This window comes from Plodia interpunctella, chromosome 4 (genome assembly GCF_027563975.2).
Source record: "Plodia interpunctella isolate USDA-ARS_2022_Savannah chromosome 4, ilPloInte3.2, whole genome shotgun sequence".
NCBI classification, from domain to species: Eukaryota; Metazoa; Arthropoda; class Insecta; order Lepidoptera; family Pyralidae; genus Plodia; species Plodia interpunctella.
In genome coordinates, this window is record NC_071297.1 from 6518958 (window position 1) to 6545556 (window position 26599).

Sequence of the window (26599 nt, forward strand, 5' to 3'; positions counted from 1 at the left end):
TGTTTTAGTTCCATACGTAATTTTGATATCCATGTTTAGTTTACGGGTAGAGAAAACAAGCCAACATTAAATAAATAAATAAGCCATGTATTTGCTTTTGTTTTACAAGTCTATGTAATGTTAGGAACTGGTAAAATTCTAACCAAATTTAGAATTACTAGGACACATGTTTGGGTAATAATCACCATTCTTCTTCATTTCTACAACCTGTCCTACGTTTGCATTTGTAATTCGATATGCAACAGGTAAGTAAACTTGATAGAAACTAACTTTATGATCGTCGGGGATACCATAATTTCCCATAAGGTTTTTAATGCTCTTTCGTAAACTACGTGCTGTGGGACTTAACGTTAATTTAACGTTTATTTGCCTGTTGCCGGCCCGGGAAGGTAATATATGAATATAACCCCAGCCTTTTAACACGTCTTTTACACAATTTATAGTCAGCTTCTAGATTTATATCGGAATGAATAATGTAATAAATTATTTCCGTATATTGCGTTGCGACGACATAAATAGGCCACGTTCTAACAATCTGAATATAGCAGCACACTTTTCAGAGCCCTCTAGCATTTGAAAGCAACACAGAATAAATTTCCTTTGTGATGATGTTATCATTTCCGTGCCATATTTTTTTCGACATTTTTAATTACAGCTTCAAAATTGTTAGGCTACATTCATAGTATCTGTACTTTTATGTTGAAAATCTATTATAATAAACAGATGTTCATTATAATAGATGAATATGATGATATAATGAATGGTACGTATCCACGTACACTATATTATTTATTATATTATATAATATAACCTAAATTGTATAAAATACTATTAGCACAGCAGCAGTAAGCGAACTTAATACCACCTTTGGGTTATTCAGAGAAATTGAAGTGGGTGCAAACTAAATTATCTAACTATTTATCGAGGAATTCAGACCTGTGCTTCAATACCCGATCCATGACATCGTTTGATTAATCGGCGATGAAATAATAAAGTAATTAACAATCGATTAAGGCATAATTAATAAGAATATTGTATTAGATTGACATAATTATTCTACTGGTACAGTTTCCCGGTCATTCAATTTATAGATATAAATTATAGATTTACCAAAGCTAAGAAAATTTAAGGAGACTGTCGCTTATTAAAAATTGAAAATGTTATTTTTATTCACGTATTAAAATTTTGACAGAAACACGGGTCGCGTATGAAGTGTTCGGCGTGCAAGATCGTTGCGCACACCGCGTGCATCGATCTCCTGATGGACCGCGTGCAGTTCACGTGCAAGCCAACCTTCCGCGACGTCGGCGTGCGCCAGTACCGCGAGCAAACCGTCACACACCATCACTGGGTGCATCGACGCTCCGAGAAGGGCAAATGCAAGGCTTGTGGGAAGGTAATTTCACAGACAATTGAAAAACTGTATATAGACTTTTTACAAGAAATAATTAGCATCAACAACACGCATTAATTACTGATTCAATTTATGATTATGTTTGAATGTTTGCTAAACAGAATTACAAAAATGACTATATATAAGGCAATTCAGATACGTGTGAGAATCTTTCTAATCACTATAAAATAAATTAGGTTTTTTAGAAGTTTGACACATTTACTGTTATAGAGTAGTTTGGCATCGTCAATCTTTGCAAACATTTATTAGTGCTGAATTGTTTTAAAAAAACATTTTTAAATAGATACTCAGTAAATTAGACCCATCATCATCAGCTTACGCTGTACAGCATGTCAATGTCCTCCTATTCCCTATTTAATGGTAACTAATATATTACTATAAGCCACGTCCTGGCTAGCGCACTTCAGCCTACCTCTGCTTCTTTTTCTAATCAATATCAAATTATCGCTTACGCTTCTCAATATATTGTTCTTCTCCATCTTTCGACTTTTCAGCAATTGGTACCATTAGACTTCCTCTTATGTATTTCCTTAATTTTACATTATAGTATTGTAATTTAAATTCAACATTGTCGTAAGATGATTCTATTGGAACAAACCAAGTCCTTTCAAAATTTTCCGTTAAATAAATCAATAGTACTTACTTAAATATCTGTTTTAATTTCAATAAAGTTATTTGGGGAACTGTCCTACATATTTCCACACAAGATGTTATTAATTACAAATGTTAAGTATGTTCACTGGAAATATTTAAGCTTGTACATGTTAATTGACGTCACGTGGTATGTGTTTAAATTATGTTCATAATAAATATTATAAGAATTCTTCTCAATTTTAATCATTAGTTACTTACTTATTATACCGTAACCGTAACTTAATTGTAATCATTAGTTACTTACTTATTATACCGAAATCAGAGGTACCGCATTGGATTCTGTCAATTGTTCACTGGATACCTATAATATGTCAAGAAGAAGAACGCATAGTTCTCGTCTAATGGATCTCTAATAGCTTAGTCTATACTTAGTTTTATCTAGCTGGATCGTAAAAAAACACTTAAATACGCTTTTGCAATCTAACACGGTGCTTTGTCACAATGTCCACTACCTATCCAATTCATCTTTTACCAGAAATTACAGAGAAGCGTGATAAACGGCACGAGTAAGAAAAATGACCGTTTTGAAAAAGTGTATCATGATCTATAATGCAAATTTATCAAAGACTATTTAAAAATATAATTATTTTTTTCTCCCATTCAAATTGGCTGATCATCTGAACGAACTTAGTATGCAAAGTCGAGTTTAAGTTCTTCTTTCACTGTAAATTTGTTTGTGCTTTCATTGCAATTACATTTAAAATTAATATTGTTCGTGCGGGTCGAAAAGCCATTACATTAACAGACTAGACCGAAGCACTTTATTGGGTGTTCAATAAATCAACGAATCAATTGTTTATAAGGGCTGCCCAAGTTGGCGCTTTTCACTCTGAACTGAGTAACATTTAATAAGAAAACTTTGTAAAAGCCACCTGTATGTACGCATTAAACTTTAACCACACTCCGCCACAAACATTCTTAATTGCTCACCACCAAAATTCACTTAATTATATTATGTGTAGATATTTATCTACACATAATATAATTAAGAATATTATGTTAGAAAATTATTTTCTATCAAAATTGTTGGATAACATCTCAATACTCCATAACAAATCATAACGTCATCTCGATGTTTTTTCCCATAATCATTGCATGGATTGATAATAATCTCTTTATAAATAAAATAAATAAAATTTCTTCATATTATTACATAATAATAATCCAAATCCATATAGATTGGATATGATATTATTCTGTGATATTAATATTAATTTAATATAAATTAATAAATTGTAATGAATAAACACAAAAACTTCTGGGCCGATTTTGATGAAATTTGACGAAACCTTCAGAAGTAACTTAAGTTACTTTTTTATTTTGATTTTACCCAAGCGAAGCCGGGACAGGCCTATTTATTATGTAATTTTATTATATATGATTTGCATGACAATATGAATATCTTAGCCATTTTATATTTACATTTTAAACGATCTAAGTCTTCAACTTGACGCTCTTATTTTCTTTTTGTAATTTTTCTAAGCTACCTTATTTGTAACATTCATTCTGAGGTTAAGAACAATGGATTCGTCAATAGTCGTCAACAATTGCCACAGCGCATTGAGCGTGTGATTAATTTGAATAAGTGCAGCGTGGGTCGTGCATTGTTCATTATTATTCGGAGGTTGCGTGTCGGTGAAATTGCTTCGTCTCGTGAATGTAGGCTGCTGCGCTGCAAAATATTATGCAGTAGCTCATAATTAAAGTGCTGTACCCGGCCGTAAGGTTTTTCAGCAGTACTTCTCCTGCAATGGCGCATACATTTTAAGTTATTTTTTTTAACAAGTCACACGTTTATTATTTCTTGCGTACGTAAACTACGAACAACGGTTTTCGCTACGTTTTTAATAGAAATATTTTTTATAACATATTTGCTCGTAAAGGGTCACTTATTTCACCAATTTTAATATCGTATTGTATCTCATTACGCACTTGTACATTATTGTAATGTAAAACGTACAAGTTTTTTTTTATAAAGTAAAACGCACGATTTATCAAGATGCTCCGTCTAAAAACGAACGATACTTTTTTAAATCTTAGCAAAGAGTTTTTATGTCAGAAAAGTGGTCTACATTTTATGAATAAAATAAACTTAGGAGATATAAAAAATATTTTTACTTCTTTAACAAGTAATTAAAGATTTATTCGTTTTCCGAGTTCTATTTAATTCCTCGAAAATATATTATAAAACGTCGTATGACATACGTGCGTTTGCTAATTACAGTCTCTGCTTTCTTGTAATCCTCGCCTTCGGGCTAGTAGAATAGAACATATGTAATGTACTATTATCGCCCTGATTTTTGTGCTTTGATTTTATATTAATGAATGAAAAATTATTTATTCAAGTGACCCAAACTCATTTAATAAATGCATTTATAGTACATACGAGTACTTCATCAGTTTAATAATTTACAATTTTTTTTGTGTCACAAAGTATTTTGAAACGGTCGGAAAAAATAAAGACATTTAAAATCGTATTTTATCGGAAAATAGCGAAAAGAGAAAACTGTTTTTTATAAACTTAATCATTTTACAACCAGTGGTTGTGAACCAGTGGGTGGTTGGTACTTTAAAAGCGTGGGCTTATATCGGGAAACTGTGGGATAAAACTAAATAAGAGATCTTGATCTTTTATCGACCACAATGTTTCCTCAACAATCTTAAATATAAATATAAGCACGCAGAGCCTATTTGTTCATAAAACCATAAATTGCTCACCATAGAGGCGTGGTTACATATTTTATACGTAATGTGGAGGTAGCCCAGCCGCGGTTGTTTCGACGAATTCGTACACGTAAATACAATCTGTCACTCGAATATTACGAATATGAATGAATGCTATGCGCGTGGTACGGGCGGCCGTGGGACAGAACAAAATAATTATATTCAGACATTGAAGATTAAAACAGTATTTGTAAAACAAATTGGACAAAATTATATCGTAATTGTCTCGGTTAACCTTTATGTTGTACAAATATTGTGGTGTAACAGTAGTCACTGTACCTGTCTCGAAGTATTTTTTTTTCTATGACCAAAATTAATCCTACTTTATACCTAAATAATATTATACATATTTACATTAATGCAAAAGTTTGGAAGTCAGTAAGGATGTTTGTTATTCAATCACTTTGATGATTTGATCTTCTAGAGAGATGTAAAATTTATTACACAGAATACATAATTTAGTATGAGATTAGAGAAATACCCACGGAGCGAAACCCCGGAGCGCTGCTATTGCTAGTATTTAATATTTATTATTCAATTACAAATATAAATGCTACGTCAAAAGTATTAGGTAGCATGGTTCCGGCGTTTAAAGTATATCTAAACGAAGAGTCATAATCGTAACTAGAAGTAGGAATTGAAAATTAATAGCTCGTTTGGATAAATTAGATGCAAGTTCATTTTTATTGCCATTATTTCGTGTGCAAGCGTGTAACGAGACCGCTACCCCACCCCGCGGCCTACCTCGCAAACCAACAGTCTTGTCAAGCTGAAATCATTTACATTTTCGCCATACAGCTCGCATGTCGCACGACACCTACTTTACAAGCCCACAGCGAAATTAAAACTTCATATTTAATGACGTGTTAGCATATCACCCCGCACTCGCATGGCTAGCGCGATTTTGAAATTTAAACAGGTTGTATTTGGGTTAAGTTCTGCATTTCTATTCGTGTAGCTTTGAACTGCCATTGCAATATTCTAGAGCACTATGTATGCTAAAACACTAAAACTGCCAAATGTCATACTCTGAATATGCACTGTTTTATTTTATTCAAGAATGTAACATTTTAATGAAATCATATTTTAAATATATTATGTGCCCTCGTAAAATGTTACAATTCCAGTCACGAGCCACCTTCACGTTGGGAGAAAACACTAGTTTACATTTTTAAAGTAAATTTATTTTTGTCTGGCAAATGTTACTATTAGTAAGTAGTTAATGCATCTGTAAATAGTAAACATTAATGCATCTGTAAGTAGTATTTGTAAAGACAAATACATCTTTAATTATAATCACTTGTTAACACATGCATGCAGGTTATTATGTTTTCTTACAATCACTGTAACATATAGCTAAGTTTTGTTTTTAATTTTGTATGTTTGTTGCATGTTTGTGTTATAACAGTCGCTCCGGCGCAGTTGCTGTGGCTGGTGCATCTCTGCACAGACTTGTCAGAATCCTTTGGCAGTAGACAGTGACCCTGTGCGTATAAAGTTGTCTAGTTAGGCAGGGGCTAGCAAACATGTAATATATATATATAGCTTTGTCGCTTTTTCTATATAAAGACCGAAATGCTGTTAATATACAATTTTCTCGTGAAGTTTAATGACAGATTTGAAATATTAGTTACAATAGTTTAAAGAGTGATTGTTATAAAAAATGACAGTATCGACGTTTTAAATTGCGGAAATTGTTGTAAACACTGTCATTATTTTTCTTGGAAATATTGATTTTCAATGCTATTCATTTTCATTAATAAACAATTTTTTTTTCTGTCAACAGTCGCTGCAAGCGAAATTATCGTTTAGCTCGAAGGACATCGTAGCGCTGAGTTGTTCCTGGTGTAAAGACGCCTACCACAATAAAGAAAGTTGCTTTAATCTGCAGAGGATAGGAGAGGAATGCGCGTTAGGTATCTTTTATTTTACTCAAAGCGACACGAAAACGTATCGAAATAATAGTGCGTCATGCAGTTTTAATTATTCCGTCATTCAGTTAGTGAGATAATCATGCTATAGATTTTCTGAATAGATCGAACTAAATATTAATGTAGATTTCAATTTTTTAGGGTCCCAATCTAATATTATCGTGCCACCGTCCTGGATAGTGAAGTTGCCACGAAGAGGAAGTTTCAAATCGTCACTAAGAAAATCGCCCAAAAAGAAAAGTGCCTCTAAAAAGAAAGGAAAAGAGTCCAAAAATGAACAGAAAACGTTTGTTATAAAGCCAATACCTACAGCTAATGTGAGGCCAGTTTTGGTATTCATCAACCCAAAGAGTGGAGGCAACCAGGGTGCGAAACTACTGCAAAAATTCCAATGGTTATTAAATCCTCGGCAGGTCTTCGATCTCACACAAGGTGGACCAGGCCCAGGGTAAGTATCAAACAATTTTATTTCTAAATGTTTATGTTACGGGTCAACCCCGAAGTACGGCTAAACCTAAGGCTACACTTAGGTGTAACTTACTGCGACCGGCTGCGGCTGCTGCTAGGTTACGCCGGCTAACCGCACTCGGGGTTTAGCCATAACGTAGGTGAATAAGTATTATATTTTTGTCAATTGATGATTTCATTGTTATAAAACTAGAAAGTAATCGAAATTAAAATGTTTTCTCGAAAATACTGTAGTGCTCAATTTTTTATTTTCGTATATAAAATTCAACCTAATTTGATTTGTGGATGAAACTCCAAATGTTGTATATCTATTTAACAAAATCAAAACACTGTACTGATGGGAAATTTACTTAAATTTTACATGTCAACTCCCCTAATGTAAGCTTATCATACGAAATCCAACCACTAACTGCCCCCGTTTTATATCTAACGTCCATTTCCGGTCCCGGCTAACTGGTATTTAGCTAGATGAAAAAAAAAACGATTATCACGCGACGCGGTGCATAAAAGATCAATGAATACCGTTTTATAGACCTTTGTCATTCAGTGGGTTCTTTGAGCACCGGCAAACGTCCAGAGAAAAGGTGAACCGATGGGGGCACTTTGCTTATAAATAAACCATTTTTAGTCGATAATGCATCACTTGAGCTTAGATTATTGTAATAGCTCCAATAAGTTATTCTATTAAACTAGGTACTTCTGAAGCAGGTAGTACGACATCTTTAACATTTTTTGTCGTACCTACTTATTGCAGATTCGTGAAATTTATTTAATTATGCTCTATGGCCGGAAAGAGAGAAAGGTCACAACAAATTATACAAGTATATGACCTCGAATTGGAATAAAACATTACCTAGTTGTCAGTGCACCAATAAATGTCTTGTTAAAGTGACGTGACGTATATCGCAAGAAAAGGCGTATTCGGGAAAATCGTAAGAGACATCTTGGTACTGACACACACTCGACAGACCCTTTCCCGTGTTTCCCATTATTTCCATTTAACACAATTCCGTTGTGATTTGCCTATTCTTCTGAACCATCGATTCCCGTTTATCTTATTGGAAACTGAAAAATAAATTGGAAATTATTGATACTTAGATGTTTCGCTCGATCGTTTTGCTTTGACGAAATGACTGGATTCAGAAATGGATTTATTTTAATCGATTTTTGCTTTAATGTTTGCTTTATTCTTCTGAAAAGAGGTTTGTTTTTTATCTTTAAAGGAAATTTAAAGGAAAATATAACTCTAATTATAAAGTTTTTTAATTGATAAAAATTACTTAAGTACAATCTATAACTTGACTTATTAACTTAACTAATACATACTCATATAATATGTAAGTAATAAGAACAATCATTGTAATAAAATTTAAATTTAGTTTCTGTTCATGTATAAATTCTGTAATCAAATCATGTCTCAATATTCTGTCCCATAATGTAGACAGAATATGATCATACTACTATCACAAAAATAACTGTAAATTACTGCATTCAAGTGAATTTCGGAATAAATATTATTGTGTGTGTGTTCTTGTTTTATCTGATGCCCGAGCTTAAATATTTTAAATTGAGGTTTCATTTTCAAAGTGTACGTTTTATTTTAGAACTGAATTTATTTGACTGATAAATACAATATTAAGGGTCTGTTTCACCACTTGCTGTTAAAGTACTGGATAAATTATATGTAAAATGTCGAACAGAAAGCGTTAAAAATTGTTTTTCACATGAGTATTGGAAAGGCCAAACCGTCAAATGACTTTAGGCAGATTACTCTAGGATTTTATCAGAATGAGATGAAACAGTTCCTTTATCTAGTACCCCTATTTCAGACTGGAGTTATTTCGCAAAGTTCCCAATCTCCGGGTGTTAGCTTGCGGCGGAGACGGCACAGTGGGCTGGGTGCTGAGCGTGCTGGACCGCATCGGGTCGCGGCCTGCCGTCGGCGTGCTGCCGCTCGGCACCGGCAACGACCTGGCGCGGGCGCTGGGCTGGGGCGGGGTGAGTCTTTCTCTAGCTTCATGCCGGGGACGGCACAGTACCGCTGTAAAAAAAAATAAGTGACAATCTATTCTTCCTCCAGAAGGGGAACTTTCAATAGAATTTTAATTATTTTTTTACTTATTATACATTAAACATTTACAAAAAAAATTCAAGTGAACGAGTAAAGTAAATCTAAGAAAAGATAGTTTCTGTTTAAGATTATAAGGAGCATTCTTACTATAGAATGAGCAATATTATTATTTACTAAACTTAAATAATTTTGAATGTGATATTCAATTAAGACTTTCATCAAGATTACCACCCGCTGTGTCGTCGTGGCCACGATTATGATAAATGTATTGTGCTACGAATATTCGTAGCACCAAAACCAATTCCATTTCCCTCAGATATGATCGTAGCCCGTAGCTCGTAGCAGCTACGACTTTATCGTGCAATCTCTACGAAACGCCGAGATGTATAATGTTCATTCGAATTCGAACCAACTACTAATCGCTTTTACCTTATCAGAAAACTTCTCGATTTTATCCTATAGCGGTTAACATAAAGTGTTCTACTTAACTCTGTTTATTTATCGATAAATAAAATGTATCGATTTAATGTCAAACAAGAAGACGTAACTCGAATTACATCCCCCCAATTGAAACCCTTCTGCCTGAACCCGATTTCATTAAGGTACTTAAAAGGGACAGCCTAATGAAGTGCTAAGCTTAACTTTATGTAGACAGTTCTACGTAGCTATTTATGAGAAACCTTATAAATTACTCATATATTATATCGTCGTAAAAGTGATTAAACGTATGAAGGTAATAATCAGTTTCGTAGTAATAATATGACTTATATGTCTGCATAATGAGAGTTATATATGCTCAGAATTGGATTTCGGTCACAAATTTAATATATGTATTCTAATCTACACTATATTCTATTAAGTATATTCTAATATACAATATATTCTAAGAGAAAGGGGTTTATTTATTTATTGATTTATGTACACAATATAAAAGTGTAAATATAAAACGTCTGTGTTTATAGGTTTGTGTACGGAGTAATCTTTGGATGAATTTGGGAAAATATTACAATGACATATAGTACGATTTTTCCGATATTCCGATGGGAGCAGAGGCCCGGAATGCAACTAGTGATGAAAAAAAATACATACAATTTCTTTTTGTTTTGCGTAACGATTAAATTTCCATAAAAGCCTCGGTGAGCGCTTTTTGTCTGGTCGAAAATATGAATTAATTAATTTACTTTCACAATATTATGAATAATGGTAATTTATTATTATTTGTAATAATGAATAATTGAAGTTTTAATTAATTATCATTAATTATCTCATATAAATGAATATCTCTAATAATATGCTATGAGCTTTAAACCTAAATATTGATTATATTCGAAAAACTAATTACCTATGTCAAATATTCTCTATAATCATATTAATCTCTAATTTGTGCAAAAACAATGATTTAATATAATTGATATTAGTATGATTTATTTAATCTCGATAAATTACTCAGCATATATTTCAAAACCAAATGTCACACGCAGTGTTCACAGCTAAAATATACATTGTTAAGTAAGTATATCTGTAGAGGCGTTACAGGCCTGTTCAAGATTCTCATTAGTAGTTACCTTCACAAACACCTTATGAATAATTCGCGGCGCTACGGCGTCCGCCATTATTCATTAGTCATCACATCTCAATTAGTCTCACACTTAAGAATTCATTCTGACTGCAAGCGAAGATGGTATTACAAGACCTGATGAATATGTAGCAGCCATGACAACCAGTTTGACGCGCGACAATGTGTTTTAACGGAATCGTAAACATCAGTTTACGGCCCACTTTGCTCATCAAAATTTTATTACACTCCAAAACGACAAACGGACGACTGCTATACTTTTATTCCAACATAGCTAATGCCCCGGAACTGTATATGATATGGTAATAATTTTCCATTTATTAAAAGCAAGTATTTTCGCTAACGGCAATTAGACTAACAGCTTGCACATACGCACAGACCATGTGGACATACGTAAAAGCGGTACGAAAATGAAGATCACATATACGGGGTAAATTTAATAAACCTAATCAAAGCGGTTCCATAGAGTATATACAGCCCTTTACATTTCAAAGGGTACTTGCAACGAAAACCACACGTAATTTATTACGACCCGAACGGAATACTGGCTATACTTAAGACGCCTACCTACCTACTTGCCAAATATTTACATACATTTTTCAATGTTTACAGATTGATAAGGATATCTGAACCGATGTCGCAGTCGCTCCTGTGTAATAGATTTGATAAGAAAATTATTTATAATAATGACTTAATACTTTTAATTTTAGTTACCGAGCCAGATATAATGTATCCTTGTCAGTCTGTATTTTTGTACTAGACTACATTTATTACGAGAATCGAATCCTGGACAATGGATAATGAAGTCGAATTTAATAAGCTGCGTTTGAAGTACTTTAATGCTCGTTCAAATAAAGTTTAAATGCCCACTTTCATTAATTACATTTAGTACAGCCGGTTACTAGAAACACACTAAAATGTCATGTAATAAACAAAACATTACATACCAAAAATTTTAATTTTTGTGCCTGAAATATCAAATATTTACCATTTATTTTGTAAGTCGTTCTTTTGAAAATATAAAACAATGTTTTTCCTTCCAACCTTAATACAACATTCTATTTGTGCACAATAAAATGTTGTAGCAATTCTTCTAAATATTTGTTTTGAATCACTGTTTATTATATAGGTACAATACTCTCTCGGTGTAAATAAAATCATCAGTTAGCGCTAATACAATAAGATACCTTTATTTAATTTATTTTATTCAAATTCTAACTATTCAAAGTGCAATTTCCACGTAAATGGGTACTTGTGTAAAGCATAACATATAACCCTGTGCTTTAACGTCGCACGGGGTATAAAGCGATACAAATAGCTTATAGTCGCCAAGGAGTATCATCTATCAAGAATATTTATAGCGCAAACCGTTTGTTTCACTACCTAGCCCACTCCGGATGAGAGCTCTTGATTTCTTTTTGCGTTGAAAACATTCCACTTGACTGAAGATATTCGCTATTTGCTATTTATTAAAACTGTAAGTGAAATATTTTACAATACTTACAGGTTTAGTTAGACATGGGAAAGGATTTATGATACACCCTCACCCACTTAGGAGATTTGTTGTGCCAAAATTTCCTTAGAAGCTAGCGTAGCCCTGACGCTCAACGATTTTCTTGAAGGTTACATTTAAAATATAATATCCTATCAGGGTTACGAAGACGAGCCTATATCGAAGATCCTGGCAAACATTGGCGAGAGCGACACGGTGCTGCTCGACCGGTGGCAGCTGACGGTGGAGCCAAACACAGCGGCCGCGGGGGAGGATACCAGTCACGCCAAGCCTGAGCTCCCACTCAACGTTGTCAACAACTACTTCTCCTTCGGCGTCGACGCGCACATCGCTCTCGAGTTTCATGAAGCTAGAGGTACACTCACAAATAAATACATATACCTAAATCACATCATCACAGTCGTATCCTCATGGCTAGGGGTCACCCGACCCTCAGCCACAATCTTCACAGTAGGGCCACAAACTTGGCTATTGCCTTCCAGTCAATACGATCTCGTGCCTACTTTAAGGCTTGGTGGTCTTTGCTTTAAATATAGACACATAGATATCACATATCACACAGATTGAGTTAACCCCAAAGTAAGTTCGTGACTTGTGTTATGAGATAGTAACTCAACGATACTATATTTTATAACATATGAATTTCTTATTTATATTTTTTATTAATATACTTGTATATATGTTACTGTAAAAGCACGAACTACGGCAAATCCAGTAAAACCTAAGATTTACCAACTCTTAATGGTAAAAGTCCGAAAAATTTTTACCACCATTTCACGGTAAATCTTAGGATTTACGTCAAAAGCACGGTAAATGTTGAAAAAAACTTATTTTAACTTTAATTATGACCTACATAAAAATATGTAAGGTTTTGACTGAAAAATAAATTATTAATAAGAATTGCTCATTGTTTTATTCCCAAAATCAACATTTACTAGCGTCAGTGGCAAAACCTAAACCTTTGCTATATTTAGTATATACTAAATATGGCAAAAGTCCGAATGAAATCGTCATTTTTTTTATAAATAATATATTTATATATTAATATTTATAATTAATAATATTTTTTTTTTCTTACATTTACCCATGCCAGTAAATACTAAAATTTTCTGAAACAACCTAAGATTTACCTATATAGGATATAGGTTATACGATATAGGTCGTGGATATGTATATATTACTATAAAAGTCCATACATACTTTTATAGTAATATATACATATCCACGACCTATATCAAATTTTATAAACATAATTTTCCATCATGACCTAACTCCCATTGTAGCGGTGGGACTTGATGACCAGTAAGGTATATATGACCATACATACCATCGCGCCAGTTCTAGACCGTTGACAGAAGATGGTGAAACCCAACGTGACGGCTGCGAAGGACTTGTATTATTATGCTGTTTTATAGTTTTATGTAACGTAAAAATTAAAGAATCCCCATTTTCGCTAAAATCAGAAATAGATTTCAACGTCTGACGTTTGAAATTTCTAATTAGTTTGAAATTCAAACCAGTGTTAAGAAAATTTATTGCAAGCAGTTAATATTAGTTTCGTATAAAACGTAACTTAATATTCGCAAATGTTTCTAATTAAAGCTGCTATCAATTATAAGTATGTAGGTGAAATATTCATCTTAAAAATATTGTTAATAAAAGTTTTATATTTAGGTTAAATATTAGGTACGCCCTTAAATATTATTTATCGTCCCATTTAGTATAGAATCGAGATATAGTGAGAACGTCCAGTTGCCAATTTGTTTTTCTAGAACTCGTTTGAACTATTTTTTAATTTTGAATTTCCACGGTGTTTATATAGACTAACTGTTGTCAGCTACACCTGTGGTACCTATGTTTAATCTGTTCCAATTTTTATCAAAATCGGCCCAGCAGCCGCTTAGCTGTGAAAGCATGACAGAGAGTATCGACATTTAAAAATAAAAAATATTTAATAGTATCGAGTACGGAAATGGATATTAAAGTATGTTTTTTTCTTAAACAGAGGCACACCCGGAGAAGTTCAACTCTCGCATCCGCAACAAGCTGTTCTACGGCACGGCTGGCGGGAAGGATCTCATGCAGCGGAAGTGGAAGGGGCTGGCTGAGTTCGTAACCATGGAGTGCGATGGCAAGGACCTCACGCCTGTGCTGCGCGAGCACAAAGTGCACGCTATTGTCTTCTTAAACATTCCAAGGTATTGTCTAAACTTTCGCCTACATTTTTGACGTTCTACGGGTAAAGGTACTCTATGGTCGATTTTTAGTTACGCATATTTCTCTAATCTGCTACTCAAAAATTATTTAGATAAAAAATAAAAACTCCACCATCCATATTTTAACCTGAACTTGTGAACGTCATGTATATTAACGGAACTGCAAGATTTTTAAAACGTTAAGGTTCGTGCGAAGTTCTTTTACCTCACTAAATACACACATATATATATATCTATTATCTATCAATCTAGATCTATTTATAGATGATCTTTTCGCCACTTTCCCACCATCACACTGAGCTTTCACATTTTGCAGAGCTGTATAAACCACACCTGATATTTTTATGACTTATTTATCGAGATAGGATTAAAATGAAAGTCATATATTTTCGTCTCTAACGCAAAGACGAAATTCCTTAAAGACTTTCCCGATATACATTTTATTCTCTCTCTTTCTCTCTCATTTTAGCGTGTTTCCGGTTTCTTTAACAGCTGTTGAGTTCGGTGCTCAGGGTCCGCTTAACTACTTTTTTGTTTCCACTTCGCACGGTCGTCGGTATCCCTGATATTAATCCCGATATTCTCATTATCATCATCTATTACAAAATGTTATAATTATATTGTTGTTACGATTAACAACTAGATATAATTAATTTCAAATTGGAAACCACAAAATTGTTCGATAGGATTAACCTCTCAAGTTTCTACGAATATTACATGAATTTGCAATTCGATATTGGCCACAGATTTTTAATCACCATAAATTACATCTTCGAAGGCCACATTGTGCCTATGTTTGTTTAGTATGTTTGGGTATTGTGTACTAAAAGTCTATTATTTTCAGCTACGGGGGTGGAACACACCCTTGGAACAAATCAGGAGGTGCCTTTGAACCTTCTACTGAAGATGGATTAATAGAAGTAGTAGGACTGACAACATATCAACTGGTAAGAAAATCAATAAACGTTTTCTATTTCTAGACGTCTTCGGCTACAGGCAGTAGTTTCCACGTCATAGCCTTATTTTTAGTTTCCATATAATAGATGTGACAGATTTTTTTTTGGGTGAGCGCCGCGAGAATAGAATTTATTGATTCCTACTTTATCCAAAGTAATCTATAATCCATAATAATATTATGTGAGAAAAACATTTTATTTTTGTTTTTTGTTCTTGTTTGTAATGAATAAACTCAAAAACGACTAGACCGATTTTCATTAAATTTGGTACAAAGACAGACGAAACCTTCAGGAGTAACATAGGTTATTTTTATTTTGATTTTACCCGAGCAAAGTGAATAATGCGATGGAATAACTTTTGTAAAGCGCCACTTTAGATCATTACACATGGACTTTAACATTTTCTCGGACGCTCGACAAGACACAAAATAAGTTTAACTGTTATATGTACTATGGACTTCGTTCATCCGTGTGTTAATGTGAAAATTTAGATGAATTAAATCTAGTTATCATCTCCAGCCATTGCTACAAGCGGGCGGGCACGGCACTTGCATCACGCAGTGCAAGACTGCCAAGATCGTGACTACGAAGGTGATCCCCATGCAGGTGGACGGCGAGGCGTGTCGCCTGGCGCCCTCCATCATCACGCTGTCGCGCCTCAATCAGGCCACCATGCTCGCCAAGAGGAAGCCGGGCAGGACTATCGCTCCGTTAGTATTACATCTCTTGATAACATTTTCTAACTTGACCTGACTGGTGATCGAACCCGGAACTCCAGTATAGTTGTCCGGCAGTATGACCGTTAGGCTACAGAGGGAGTCTAATATTTACTAATGACTGCCACATCTAATGCCTTTTACGTGTAAATGAGCATTTATGACAATGATAGAAAATGTTCAAGAGTTATCATGTTATTCTTAGTTCCGAAAAACTCGACTAACATTGTATTAGGACTTCAGAATCCATTAAATGTTCTTGTTTATATTTGGGTCATAAAATCAACGAGTGCCAGTTTCAGGACAGTGACATTTCATTGCCGTTTTACTATAATATAACGTTGTGTCACAGACAAACGACCGTGGATAAGCTGACACTCACCGTGAATCTCATAACGATGGCTGATTACGAGAGGCATCATTACGATAAAGAGCTGCTCGCGAAAACAGGTAATGAACTTTCGTTGTTTATTTATAGCGATGTTCCTGAGACAAACTCGTGTTTATGAGTTATTGTAGCGAAACAAGGTTAATTTAAACGCTGCCCCCCACCGCTCCGACCGCCGTTTGATTGTTATTCCCCACCCCCTACCGCGCCGCAATTGTAACGATTTCCCGCAAAAAACAAAAACTTCAATCGATTTCCGCTATCTAATAGCAAATACAGTGATTGTGGTAAGCGCCATTAGCGCTTTACACAGAAAATTTACCGAATTGTCATCGAACGATAAATTGTAGATACGACATAAAAAGAGGCAAAAATCGAAACTCGTAATTTCGGTACCGAACACATAAATGTCAGCCAGAGAGCCAGATGGGAGGCTTTTAAATGTCAACCACATTTGGGTTAATCCGCCTTGGCACACGGGAACGAACGTACCTGAATTCTTTATTTACTGTGAGCCTAGAGTCTCCAACATTGAACCTCCCATATAGTGAACTGCTTTATGAATAAATTAATAGCACCGAAATCAGAAGGATCATAATGTCATGCGGTGCGTGACCCTGCGGACCTAATGTGTTCACTACAGATACATACTTTTAGAGAAACCACGTTTATACATCCTTAAAAATTTGTTATTATTTGCGTAATATTTTCTGAGCTACCTACATCGGTTCCAATACGTAAGGCTAGTTTTTCTAGTCTTTATGTCTGGATCGCCTACGTCATACAAACGATCTAAAATATGGAAGCAATGGAATTTAATCTGTACGACTCTATTTGCTTCCTCAGGTATCTTCAAGGGTAGGCATTAGCTTGCGTGCAACATGTTAGACCTCATCTCTGCTTCCCATCCGGCTAGATAAAAAACAAACGCACTCATATTACTAATAAAAAATATATATTTAGTATTTGATATATTCTTGCTTGTCACAGCCCTATTTTAGTCTTCGAATGAAATATACGCGATTGTTTTATCATATACCTCCTTTATATTGCACACTTTTTTTAAAACTAAATTTTTAGGGAATTACATAAAAGGTGTTCCTTCCAGCGGAGCGTGTGGGGACCCTGGAGGTGAATCCGACAGCAGACTTGGAGCAAATGCGCAACCTCATTCAGAACATGATCAAAGAATCTCAAGCATACTCGAATCTCGTCGATTGGTGGTTCGTCGACTGTAAGCACTTTATCTATCGTTATTTAGACGCTGTATCGACAGAGTTTACGATCATCGATTAAAGTACTTAATGCTCGGAAATAAAGGAATTCGTTTGAAGGTGTGATTTAACGACCCTATTTCATTGCATCGAAATATCAATAGTGGGTATTTTTATATTTAGAGGTGTTTGAGCAAAGGTGCGAGCTGTGCGACAGGTATACGGTTCTAAAATCTCAGTCGAATCTTCTAAATTTGAATGTTTATTTTTAACGTTTACCTGGTTTCACGTCACAGCCCAAGATGCAATCAAAGGTGTGAAGTAGTGGTAAAATACCTACTCGCTTTTTATTTTACCAGCTGTAACAGCAGAGCGGTTCTTCCGAATCGACAAGGCACAGGAGAATCTCCACTACCCCACGGATATCGGCCACGAGAACATCTACATCCTGGACGCAGCGCCGCTGACACCAGACACCGAGTCTACAGCCCACCCCGACACTACCGCCACCGCCTCCTTAGACCGCACCGGGCCGTCGGTCTCTCTCGACACCACCACGGGGCTCTCAGTGTCGCTAGACATCTCACAAAGTGTCGACACGCCCAGCGCCGGAGTGTCGTTGGATGTACCTGAGTCACATGCCAGGTATAATCTTAATGATTAAGATTTTAATTCAATTTTATCAGTTGTGCTGTGAATCTTCGGTTATAAATTATATTTATGACTGACCAGTGAGAGTAACTTAACCACTATCCCAGTGCGCTAACCACTGCGCCATTGAGCTCTTCCTATCGTATATAAGTGTCTACTTTTATCGTCTTCATTAGAAGGAAACATGCTAAGGATCTTTGGAACGTAAAGTACTTTTTTGATAAACATGCAAGCGGGCCTAAGCGGTGAAAATTACAAGTTAGTAATAAGTTAACATAGCCATCATGTACCTTTATCTACCCTATAAATGCCAGTAGTGGTAGGTAAAACGAGATAAAGCAGATAAACAAGGGTAAGTGTACTCATCATGGAATAACCATAACAATTTATGGCTAAAGTTTTCACTATATTTAATGCGAACAAGAGCTATGCCTCACAAAAATGGCTTTCGGCCAAAATATCTTATTACAATGAAATTATGTGCCCAAGATATTACACTACTTATTCGAGATCACTGCTCTATATATAGTAGATCTTTTGAACAATTTTAGGTCGGAATTAAGAAGTCGTAATAAACATTTCCGTTATTTTATGAACTATAGGATTTTATAGCTTTGTAATATTAAGAAAAGTGTGAATAGTTCTCTAAAAAGTAAAATTTTAATATAAAAGTTTTGATTACATCCTCTCAAGACAGTCTAGAGAAAGTTGCATCTACAATGCATCTCCTTAATGAGACCTTTGTACAGTGAACATACAAGGGCACTTATCAAGATGTGGCAAAGTTTTAAATTATCTTATTGCATCCAAGGTTGAGCAGTGATCTACTATTCATAGTTTTGTAGCCCTGTTGAAAAAACCCTACGTTCGGAAAGAACTTTTGAACCTCTTTCGTTCAGTCCCTTTACATTGTATAAGGAAAATACTTATAAGTAACATAGCATGTTCATGATTTTAGCTAATGTTAGCAACTATTTCATTTAGCGCCAATCCAGTTAATTTGTTTTTTATGGACTAGAACTTTCTGATTAAAGGTTTCTGAGGTGTCTGATTATTTATAAAATACTTCTGCACTCTCTCTATTTTAATGTCACGTACAGTGCCTAAGAGATTTATTAGACAACTCAGTGAAGTTGTTCAAACTCCTGACTTAGATGGAAACAGTTTCGCGAGATGGATCGCACGATTTCAGCAAGACAACATTTAAGTTAAATTAACAAACAAACATTTATTTAAGCACCATTAATTAAACCTTGTTAAATGTTTGAACATTATATTAGGTTTCCTAAACTTACTCGTATATAAATACGATAATAAGGCTGAGGATTATCTTTTCCAAACATACTTAAGTAGGCTACTCAGGTTTTGGAAAGTGTCTTTGTATATTAATAGATACTGGCAACAAAGAAATCCATAATCTACGGAAACGAAATCGCTTACGACAAAAACTTAGTCACCAATGTGCCAAGTTGAACTATAAATACCTAAATATATGAAGTAACTTTTGTAATGAAAGTAAGGTTGCAAATTGCAAAAACTCCTGTTAATTCAGTTTTATATGCAGAAGTAGAGGTGTGCTGTGCTTCACCACTCCGCCGCGCGTTTGCCGCCCCGTACCTACGTAACTGAAGTTAGAAAGTTGTGTGTACCCGCATGCTTACGACCGCCGACCTATTTAGACTTTGTGAGAATACGACCTGAGGGCCCATTTGCACTTTAATGCGCTGACGCGAAACAGCTTATTAGCATTAATTAATACTATATAAAATAATTAAACTATTTTTTATTTTACTTTTTTCATGTCTTAAAATTATGTAAGATTGTGAGCGTTTCTTGGATAATCTAGTAGCTTAGTGAATAATTTGTTATTAATTTTAATCATTATTATGTCTTTGTAGTGAGTCGGGCCTGGGTAGTCCAGCGAGGACATCAGAAGAGCTGCTAACTCCTCAAACGCCTCCTCCGGGCTCTTTGCCCTCAATACCCAAAGCACCATCTCCCACACACACCCACAGCACACCCAAAGGAGCAGTACCTCAGCCTTCCTCTCCAAAGATTATGGCGATTCAAGACTCGAATTCTCCCCCACTCTGCACCAGCCCGCCAGCGAAAGAACATCAACCATCAAATGACTCGATAGCGCGATTCAAGACGTATGTATATCACAAATATTTAGTCGTGTTTGAGTGCGTTTTATAAATTAGTTAGAGCCTTCTGTACGCTAACGTTTTCTGAAAATATTTTTATAGTATAATCTTAACATTAACTGGTTAACTTATTTTTACATTGATTTATTTGTTATTACGATGTAAGTGTGATTATAACAATTACCTTAACTAATTTCACCTTAATACTAATAATTAAAATCTTGTATCTTACAACTTGCATTCTATAATTGAAGACGTTTTGTGTATAATATATTTTTCATACTAATTTTCCAAAAACAAGATAGGTAGGTCGGGTATATCATTGCCGCATCCCTCGCAAAACCCAAACCGGAAGCCGATAAACTGGAAGTGTATTCCCTGCTTAGGGATAGAATTATTAGATCAATAGAAAAAAATAGTGCTTAGAAAATACCGTTAACCGTAATATCTGTATTTATTCTTATTTAGAATCTAGATTAGATATTGCACGCATAGTAACTGATATAACCGTTTAAAAACCAGTGTGATTATGTCGTTAGGTAGCACGTGTTTGACCTCTAAAGCACGACGCACACATATTTCAAGACTGAAATCTGCACTCTATTTCTTCTCTCTTCTATTGCATGCAGCATACATGAAAAACTGTTTGGACTTGATCAAGATGTATTTGGCTATAGGTGAGATTCACTAATTAATTAATTATACTAGTGTGTAGTGCAGCCTCGTACGTAGCTGATGTGATATTTAATTATTAACAATATTACCTAATAATAACTTTTCAAATGTAAATGTTTATATACCTGATTAATTTAGGTACTAACTTTGCAAGTTATTTTGAGTGACCGAAGTAAATATTCAATTTTGTTACAGAAATTTGTTGGAGAAAACATCTGATGCTCTACTGAAAGCCGCGAAGGTCGGCGATTTGAAAATGGTAAGGTACTTATGTAAATGAAAATACTTAGTAACTTTTTAACAAAACAGCCTGTAAATAGGTAGGTATAAAAGTTGAACATGTCCGGACCTTATGGTCTTATTCCAACTTCACTGAGAATAAATTAAATAGAGGCTTCATTTTATCCGCTTTTTATTTCCGTCCTTATTGTTTTAAATAAAATTATGCTCAATTTTTTCCGGTTTTCTGTTTAACATTGCTGTATTTTTATTTAATTAAACTGAGCGTTGTTTTTTCTATATCCGGTTTCCTTTTTTACATTTCTTTTATTTAACTCGGACCGACTTCGAGGTGGTAAAAGTTTAACCTACTTAAATAATCTTCAGAAATTTTGCGACATGGAAAACAGGTGAGACTAGACGCAATCACACAGGCTCACAGAAGTAGGTACTGTGGTTGGATCAAATTTGCAGTGGAAATTGCATTTAAATTTATTTGAAGACAGAAGTGACTATCCAGTTTAATTGAATTTATATGTGTTAGTGATGAGCGAAAACGTCCTATTTTTTTTTAAGATGAAAGAGTTACACGCAGCGGGCTACTCGCTCCTGTCGATAGACGCGACGGGTCAGACGGCGCTGCACATTGCGGCGCGATACGGTAACAAAGAGATCGTCAAGTATCTGATCGCGTGCGCGCCCACCGCCATCCTGAACATGCGCGACAACGAGCGCGGCCAGACCGCACTGCATAAGGCGGCCGCGCACAAGAGGCGCGCCATCTGCTGTATGCTAGTGGCTGGGGGCGCCTCGCTCACGCGGCAGGATCATGCTGGCCTCACGCCGCGCCACCTCGCCTTGAGGGCGGAGGACCATGATTTGGCTGCATATTTAGAAAGTGAGTTAATAAACCTTACCTCATTATAGAGCTGCTAACAGAAAAATATGTATAAAGAGAGTGGAATGTGGAAGTGAGAGGAAGCCTCACGGGAAATAGACGTTTTGTGTATGCTTAGATTATAGAAATGTGGAGTATGTTAAGAGCTCTTTTTATAGTACCTAAGAGGGAAAACCAATACTTATAAATCTATTATCCAAGTACTTAGACATTCTTATGTATGTTGAAAATATTTCCCTTCAAATTGTTGAACAATTGTTTTTTAAGTTGTTATTAAGGTTATTATATAACTTTAATAACAACTTAAAACTGATAAGATCGCTGACTGAAGAGCCTCTGAAGAGAGCTGACTGAAGTGATAGATATCGAGTGACGTAATATGCCAACTTTGTTCTGTGCTAGTTCTTTCATCGAAGCGTAACGCCTCAGGCAACGTCTGACTTATGTACTTTGATCTATAAGTACAATTCATTACTTTCGTCGACTTTGAACTAAAATACAGATTTTTCAGGTCAGGAACATTTCCAATTAGTCTCTGAAGATTTGGAAACTGCTGTCTGAAAGAAAATTTCTCCCGGGGGTCAATCTCCGAGGAACAAGCCGGACTAACGCGACTGCGCCAATGGAGTACAAGTGATAATGTACTTACATTAGAGTTTTGCATTATAATGACATTTCGAATGTTATACTCAAACACCAAAGTGATATTCAGATCTTGTGACTATTATAGTTGTAATTAAATTTTTAATCTTTAAATTATACTTTTTCCATTGAGGGAGTTTCATGAAATGTATTTGTATTTTAACCCTAAAATAATATTTATTGTAAAAAACGAAGTTACTTATAAGTAGGTTTGCATGTCTGTAAGGTGTGTGCGCAATCTGCACGTGATTGCATTTAAAATTATGATCAATTAGATACTTTCTTCTTTAAATCAACTGGATTTCAAACAAACACGGCATCAAAAGAATGATACAAGCTTATTATTGCCTTTGCCAATACTTATATTACTTATTACACAATGCCTCTCACGGTGTTATCTGTTGCATGACTAGAAAAAGAATAAAGGTAAATAACCGAATACTAGGCATCTTTTCTTTTCTTTTCTTATCTCGTGGCAATCATGTCGACCTGTGTTAAAATTAATTCACAATTAATTTTGACACAGGATGATATGATGACAATGATAAATTATATAATTGATTCAAAAATTCGCAGGTTGCATGATTCATAAATATTTTCTATTAATTGATTCCCTGTAGGTTATTTAATTTTTCAGTGTTTACGAAAGTCATATTTAGCTGATTTTGTTATATAACCACGAACTGTAAATTATATTGTTGATTATAGATAGATTATATAAAATATTACTAAAGATGTTTCAATAAATTAAATAATATATAGGGTACTCTATTTATTTTAATTGAGTCGAGTCATAATTACTTAGGAGATTTGTAATTTAAGACATTATTAGGTACATAAATTAAAAGAAACATTTTAAAATACACATATACGATATATACGAATAATTATAAAAAAATTCTGCAGGTAGGTACCATCTTATAGTTCTCAATATACTTCCTTTTTTTATATCTATGAACTCTAACTTCTAATGCCTTCAACATGACAACTTTTTACTAGGCCAGTTTGTAAATAAGTAAATGAAATTTGCAATATTTTTACAATAATGCTAAAGATATTTACTATATCTACCAAGAAAGAAAAATCACATATTGGACGAAGAGACTTCAAAGGATGAACGAATTTGAAATATCTTATGAAATAGAAGAACATTATATAAATTTGGTAATTTTCTCTATTCTTTTATACTACTTTTAGTATTTTGTACTAAATGTATTGTAGGTTTTGCGACTAAATGTATTTTCTATACATACTTGAGATCTTGGTCTTATATGTACTAAGTATGTAATCTATCCTCGGCAATAAAATCTAAGACTATCGTGTAAATTTTAATATTGCTGATATAATCGGTAAATCAGATCTGAATCTTGCGTATAGATTTTCCCACAAACATGAACATTTTTATTTTTTTACTAGGACTCATTTTAATTAAAAATTCACATTTAACATAAACAAATGCCGCGTCTAAGATTCAGTTACATTTAAAAATATTCATAGACATAGACAGACTCTACTAATGGGGAATATGGTAGAAATATTTTTAATAAAATCAATGTCGTTTAATATTAAACCCAGTTGCAACTATAAAGGGATCTTGTAAAACATAAACAACCTCTCAAAATACCTAGCGGAGATTATTATAACGTTGTTTGTTCTAAAACCATTGACTTAACTCAATACTTTAATTATGCTATACTATATAACTATACTATCCTAAAATGAGTTTAAGATTTTGTTATCCTGCCCTACTATTTGTACCTAACATTCATATTTTGTGTTACGCCTTTGTTTACCATAACACCCGTCCACTAGCCATGCCTACAAACTACGCGCGGAAAATTTAATTAATATTAATTTCTGCATGAACGGGTGTGTTGTTGCCAAAGCTCTCGTAGAACCAACCGTTGTTTTGTTAACTATTTCATACCAACTATACTTTAAAACTTCAAAATAAGTCAAACTTTCTCTTTTTTAAATAAAATTTTACTTTGTAAAATTTTTGGCGAAATTAGGTACATAATATTAAATAATTATTATATTGTTAGACTAAACCTACATTATAAAACACTTTGCAATATATCCTATCGCTTCCATTTCTGGTCACCCTGAACATATTGTTAATGTGTCTTATCCGAGTATAGAATTGCTGAAAGTCTAGCAAGTTTACTTTTAAACATCTAAAAACGTGCCTAAATTTGTAAAATCGTGGTTTATTTGGATGTCTTTACTTTCACTGTTGGTAGGTAAATTGATGATAATGTCATTGTCAACCTATGTACCTACACTACAAGACATACTTATTCTAATGTACGTATATGTTGTCTTGTATGAGCACTATTTGAAAAACTTTATGTAAAATGGTTACTTGCCTATTTTTTATTTATTTGAATGTCTAAAAGATAAATAACACATAAGATGTATTTTGGCAATTTGTGAATGTTTTTGGAATTATATTCACAAAGTATAACATTTATTAACCCATTTAAATTTCCCCCACGTTATACTTGGTCTATCACAGTTTTGTACATAAACATCTTACCTACTGATTAACATGCACTGCACTGAATTTTCAAGATTCAGAATAGAAAATCACTATTCTAGCGCAGAGCAGTTTAATCTCAAATTAGACTTTTTTGACATGTATCTGTTGTTGTCTAAATAATTGTGAATGGTTTGAATGATATGTTGATGTTATACTTTTAATACCGATACCTCTACGTGTAGATTACCGAATAGTTTAGTCACGGTAACTATCTATTTACTGTGGTTTAGTGTTTAACGAATTTACTCGTACTACTCGCTGACAAGCGAACAATGAAAGACAAAGCTGTGAGAATTTCGGTCATAATGTAAAAAGTAAGTTCATTTTTATGTAAAGAACGATATATAGACCTACACTGTGAGTTCCCTTGTTTGTGATCGTAGGTAGAACTTTTTAAGATTAATATTCTGTAAGTAGTAAATTGTTGTTTTCTGTCGAAGTTTATAGATTTCTACTATTAGTTACTATGGCGATGTTATCAATTCTAGGTAAACAAGTATTATACACTGTATTATTAGTTGGATCTACAATGGACTACCTAAAGCATGACTAGCTTTAGGTACTATATCTCAAGTACTGTGCCAGAAAGTTCGCATGATAGTTGATAAATAACAATTGCCTACCTACCAAGGGGCCGGCATCCATTCGAATGTATTTCACTACCACTACACTGGGCCACTTTTCAGATTTTCTATTAAAATGCGAATTCTTTAAAATAAGTAAATAAAATACCCATAAATAATGCAAAAAAAAAGTACAATTAGCTAACTTATTTGATTCAATATAAATAAATTGTAATTCGAATTTAAAGATACTTAGATCTAAAATAAACTACAATGCCACACGAAATAAGTATTTGCGCCAATTAATACCAATTGTAAGTACCTATATTATTAACGTTACTTCCTACGAGATATTAGTCTTTGTTTGTACATAATTCTATAATGGAGGCCTTCATTCGAGTAGTGTGTTTTATATATTTCT

At 34.2% G+C, this 26599-nt stretch overlaps 1 protein-coding gene across 4 annotated transcripts in view; it reads left to right on the top strand.

Annotated features, from left to right (window-relative positions):
* rdgA (retinal degeneration A) overlaps positions 1–26369 on the top strand; it is a 93737-nt gene extending 67368 nt beyond the window's left edge. For 2 of the 4 annotated variants that reach the window (XM_053743595.2, XM_053743598.2), the window contains 17 exons: positions 1193–1396; positions 6201–6278; positions 6579–6708; positions 6865–7171; positions 9021–9189; positions 12490–12706; positions 14357–14549; positions 15412–15514; positions 16043–16233; positions 16592–16689; positions 17736–17861; positions 18201–18486; positions 20391–20645; positions 21269–21316; positions 21510–21573; positions 22110–22431; positions 22943–26369. In XM_053743595.2, the coding sequence (XP_053599570.1) occupies positions 1193–1396; positions 6201–6278; positions 6579–6708; positions 6865–7171; positions 9021–9189; positions 12490–12706; positions 14357–14549; positions 15412–15514; positions 16043–16233; positions 16592–16689; positions 17736–17861; positions 18201–18486; positions 20391–20645; positions 21269–21316; positions 21510–21573; positions 22110–22431; positions 22943–22992 (2841 nt within the window). In that variant the 3' untranslated portion in view covers positions 22993–26369. The remainder of the gene's footprint in view (positions 1–1192; positions 1397–6200; positions 6279–6578; positions 6709–6864; positions 7172–9020; positions 9190–12489; positions 12707–14356; positions 14550–15411; positions 15515–16042; positions 16234–16591; positions 16690–17735; positions 17862–18200; positions 18487–20390; positions 20646–21268; positions 21317–21509; positions 21574–22109; positions 22432–22942) is intronic. The other 2 variants (XM_053743596.1, XM_053743597.1) reach the window with 2 other exon arrangements.
* Positions 26370–26599: the final 230 nt, after the last annotated feature.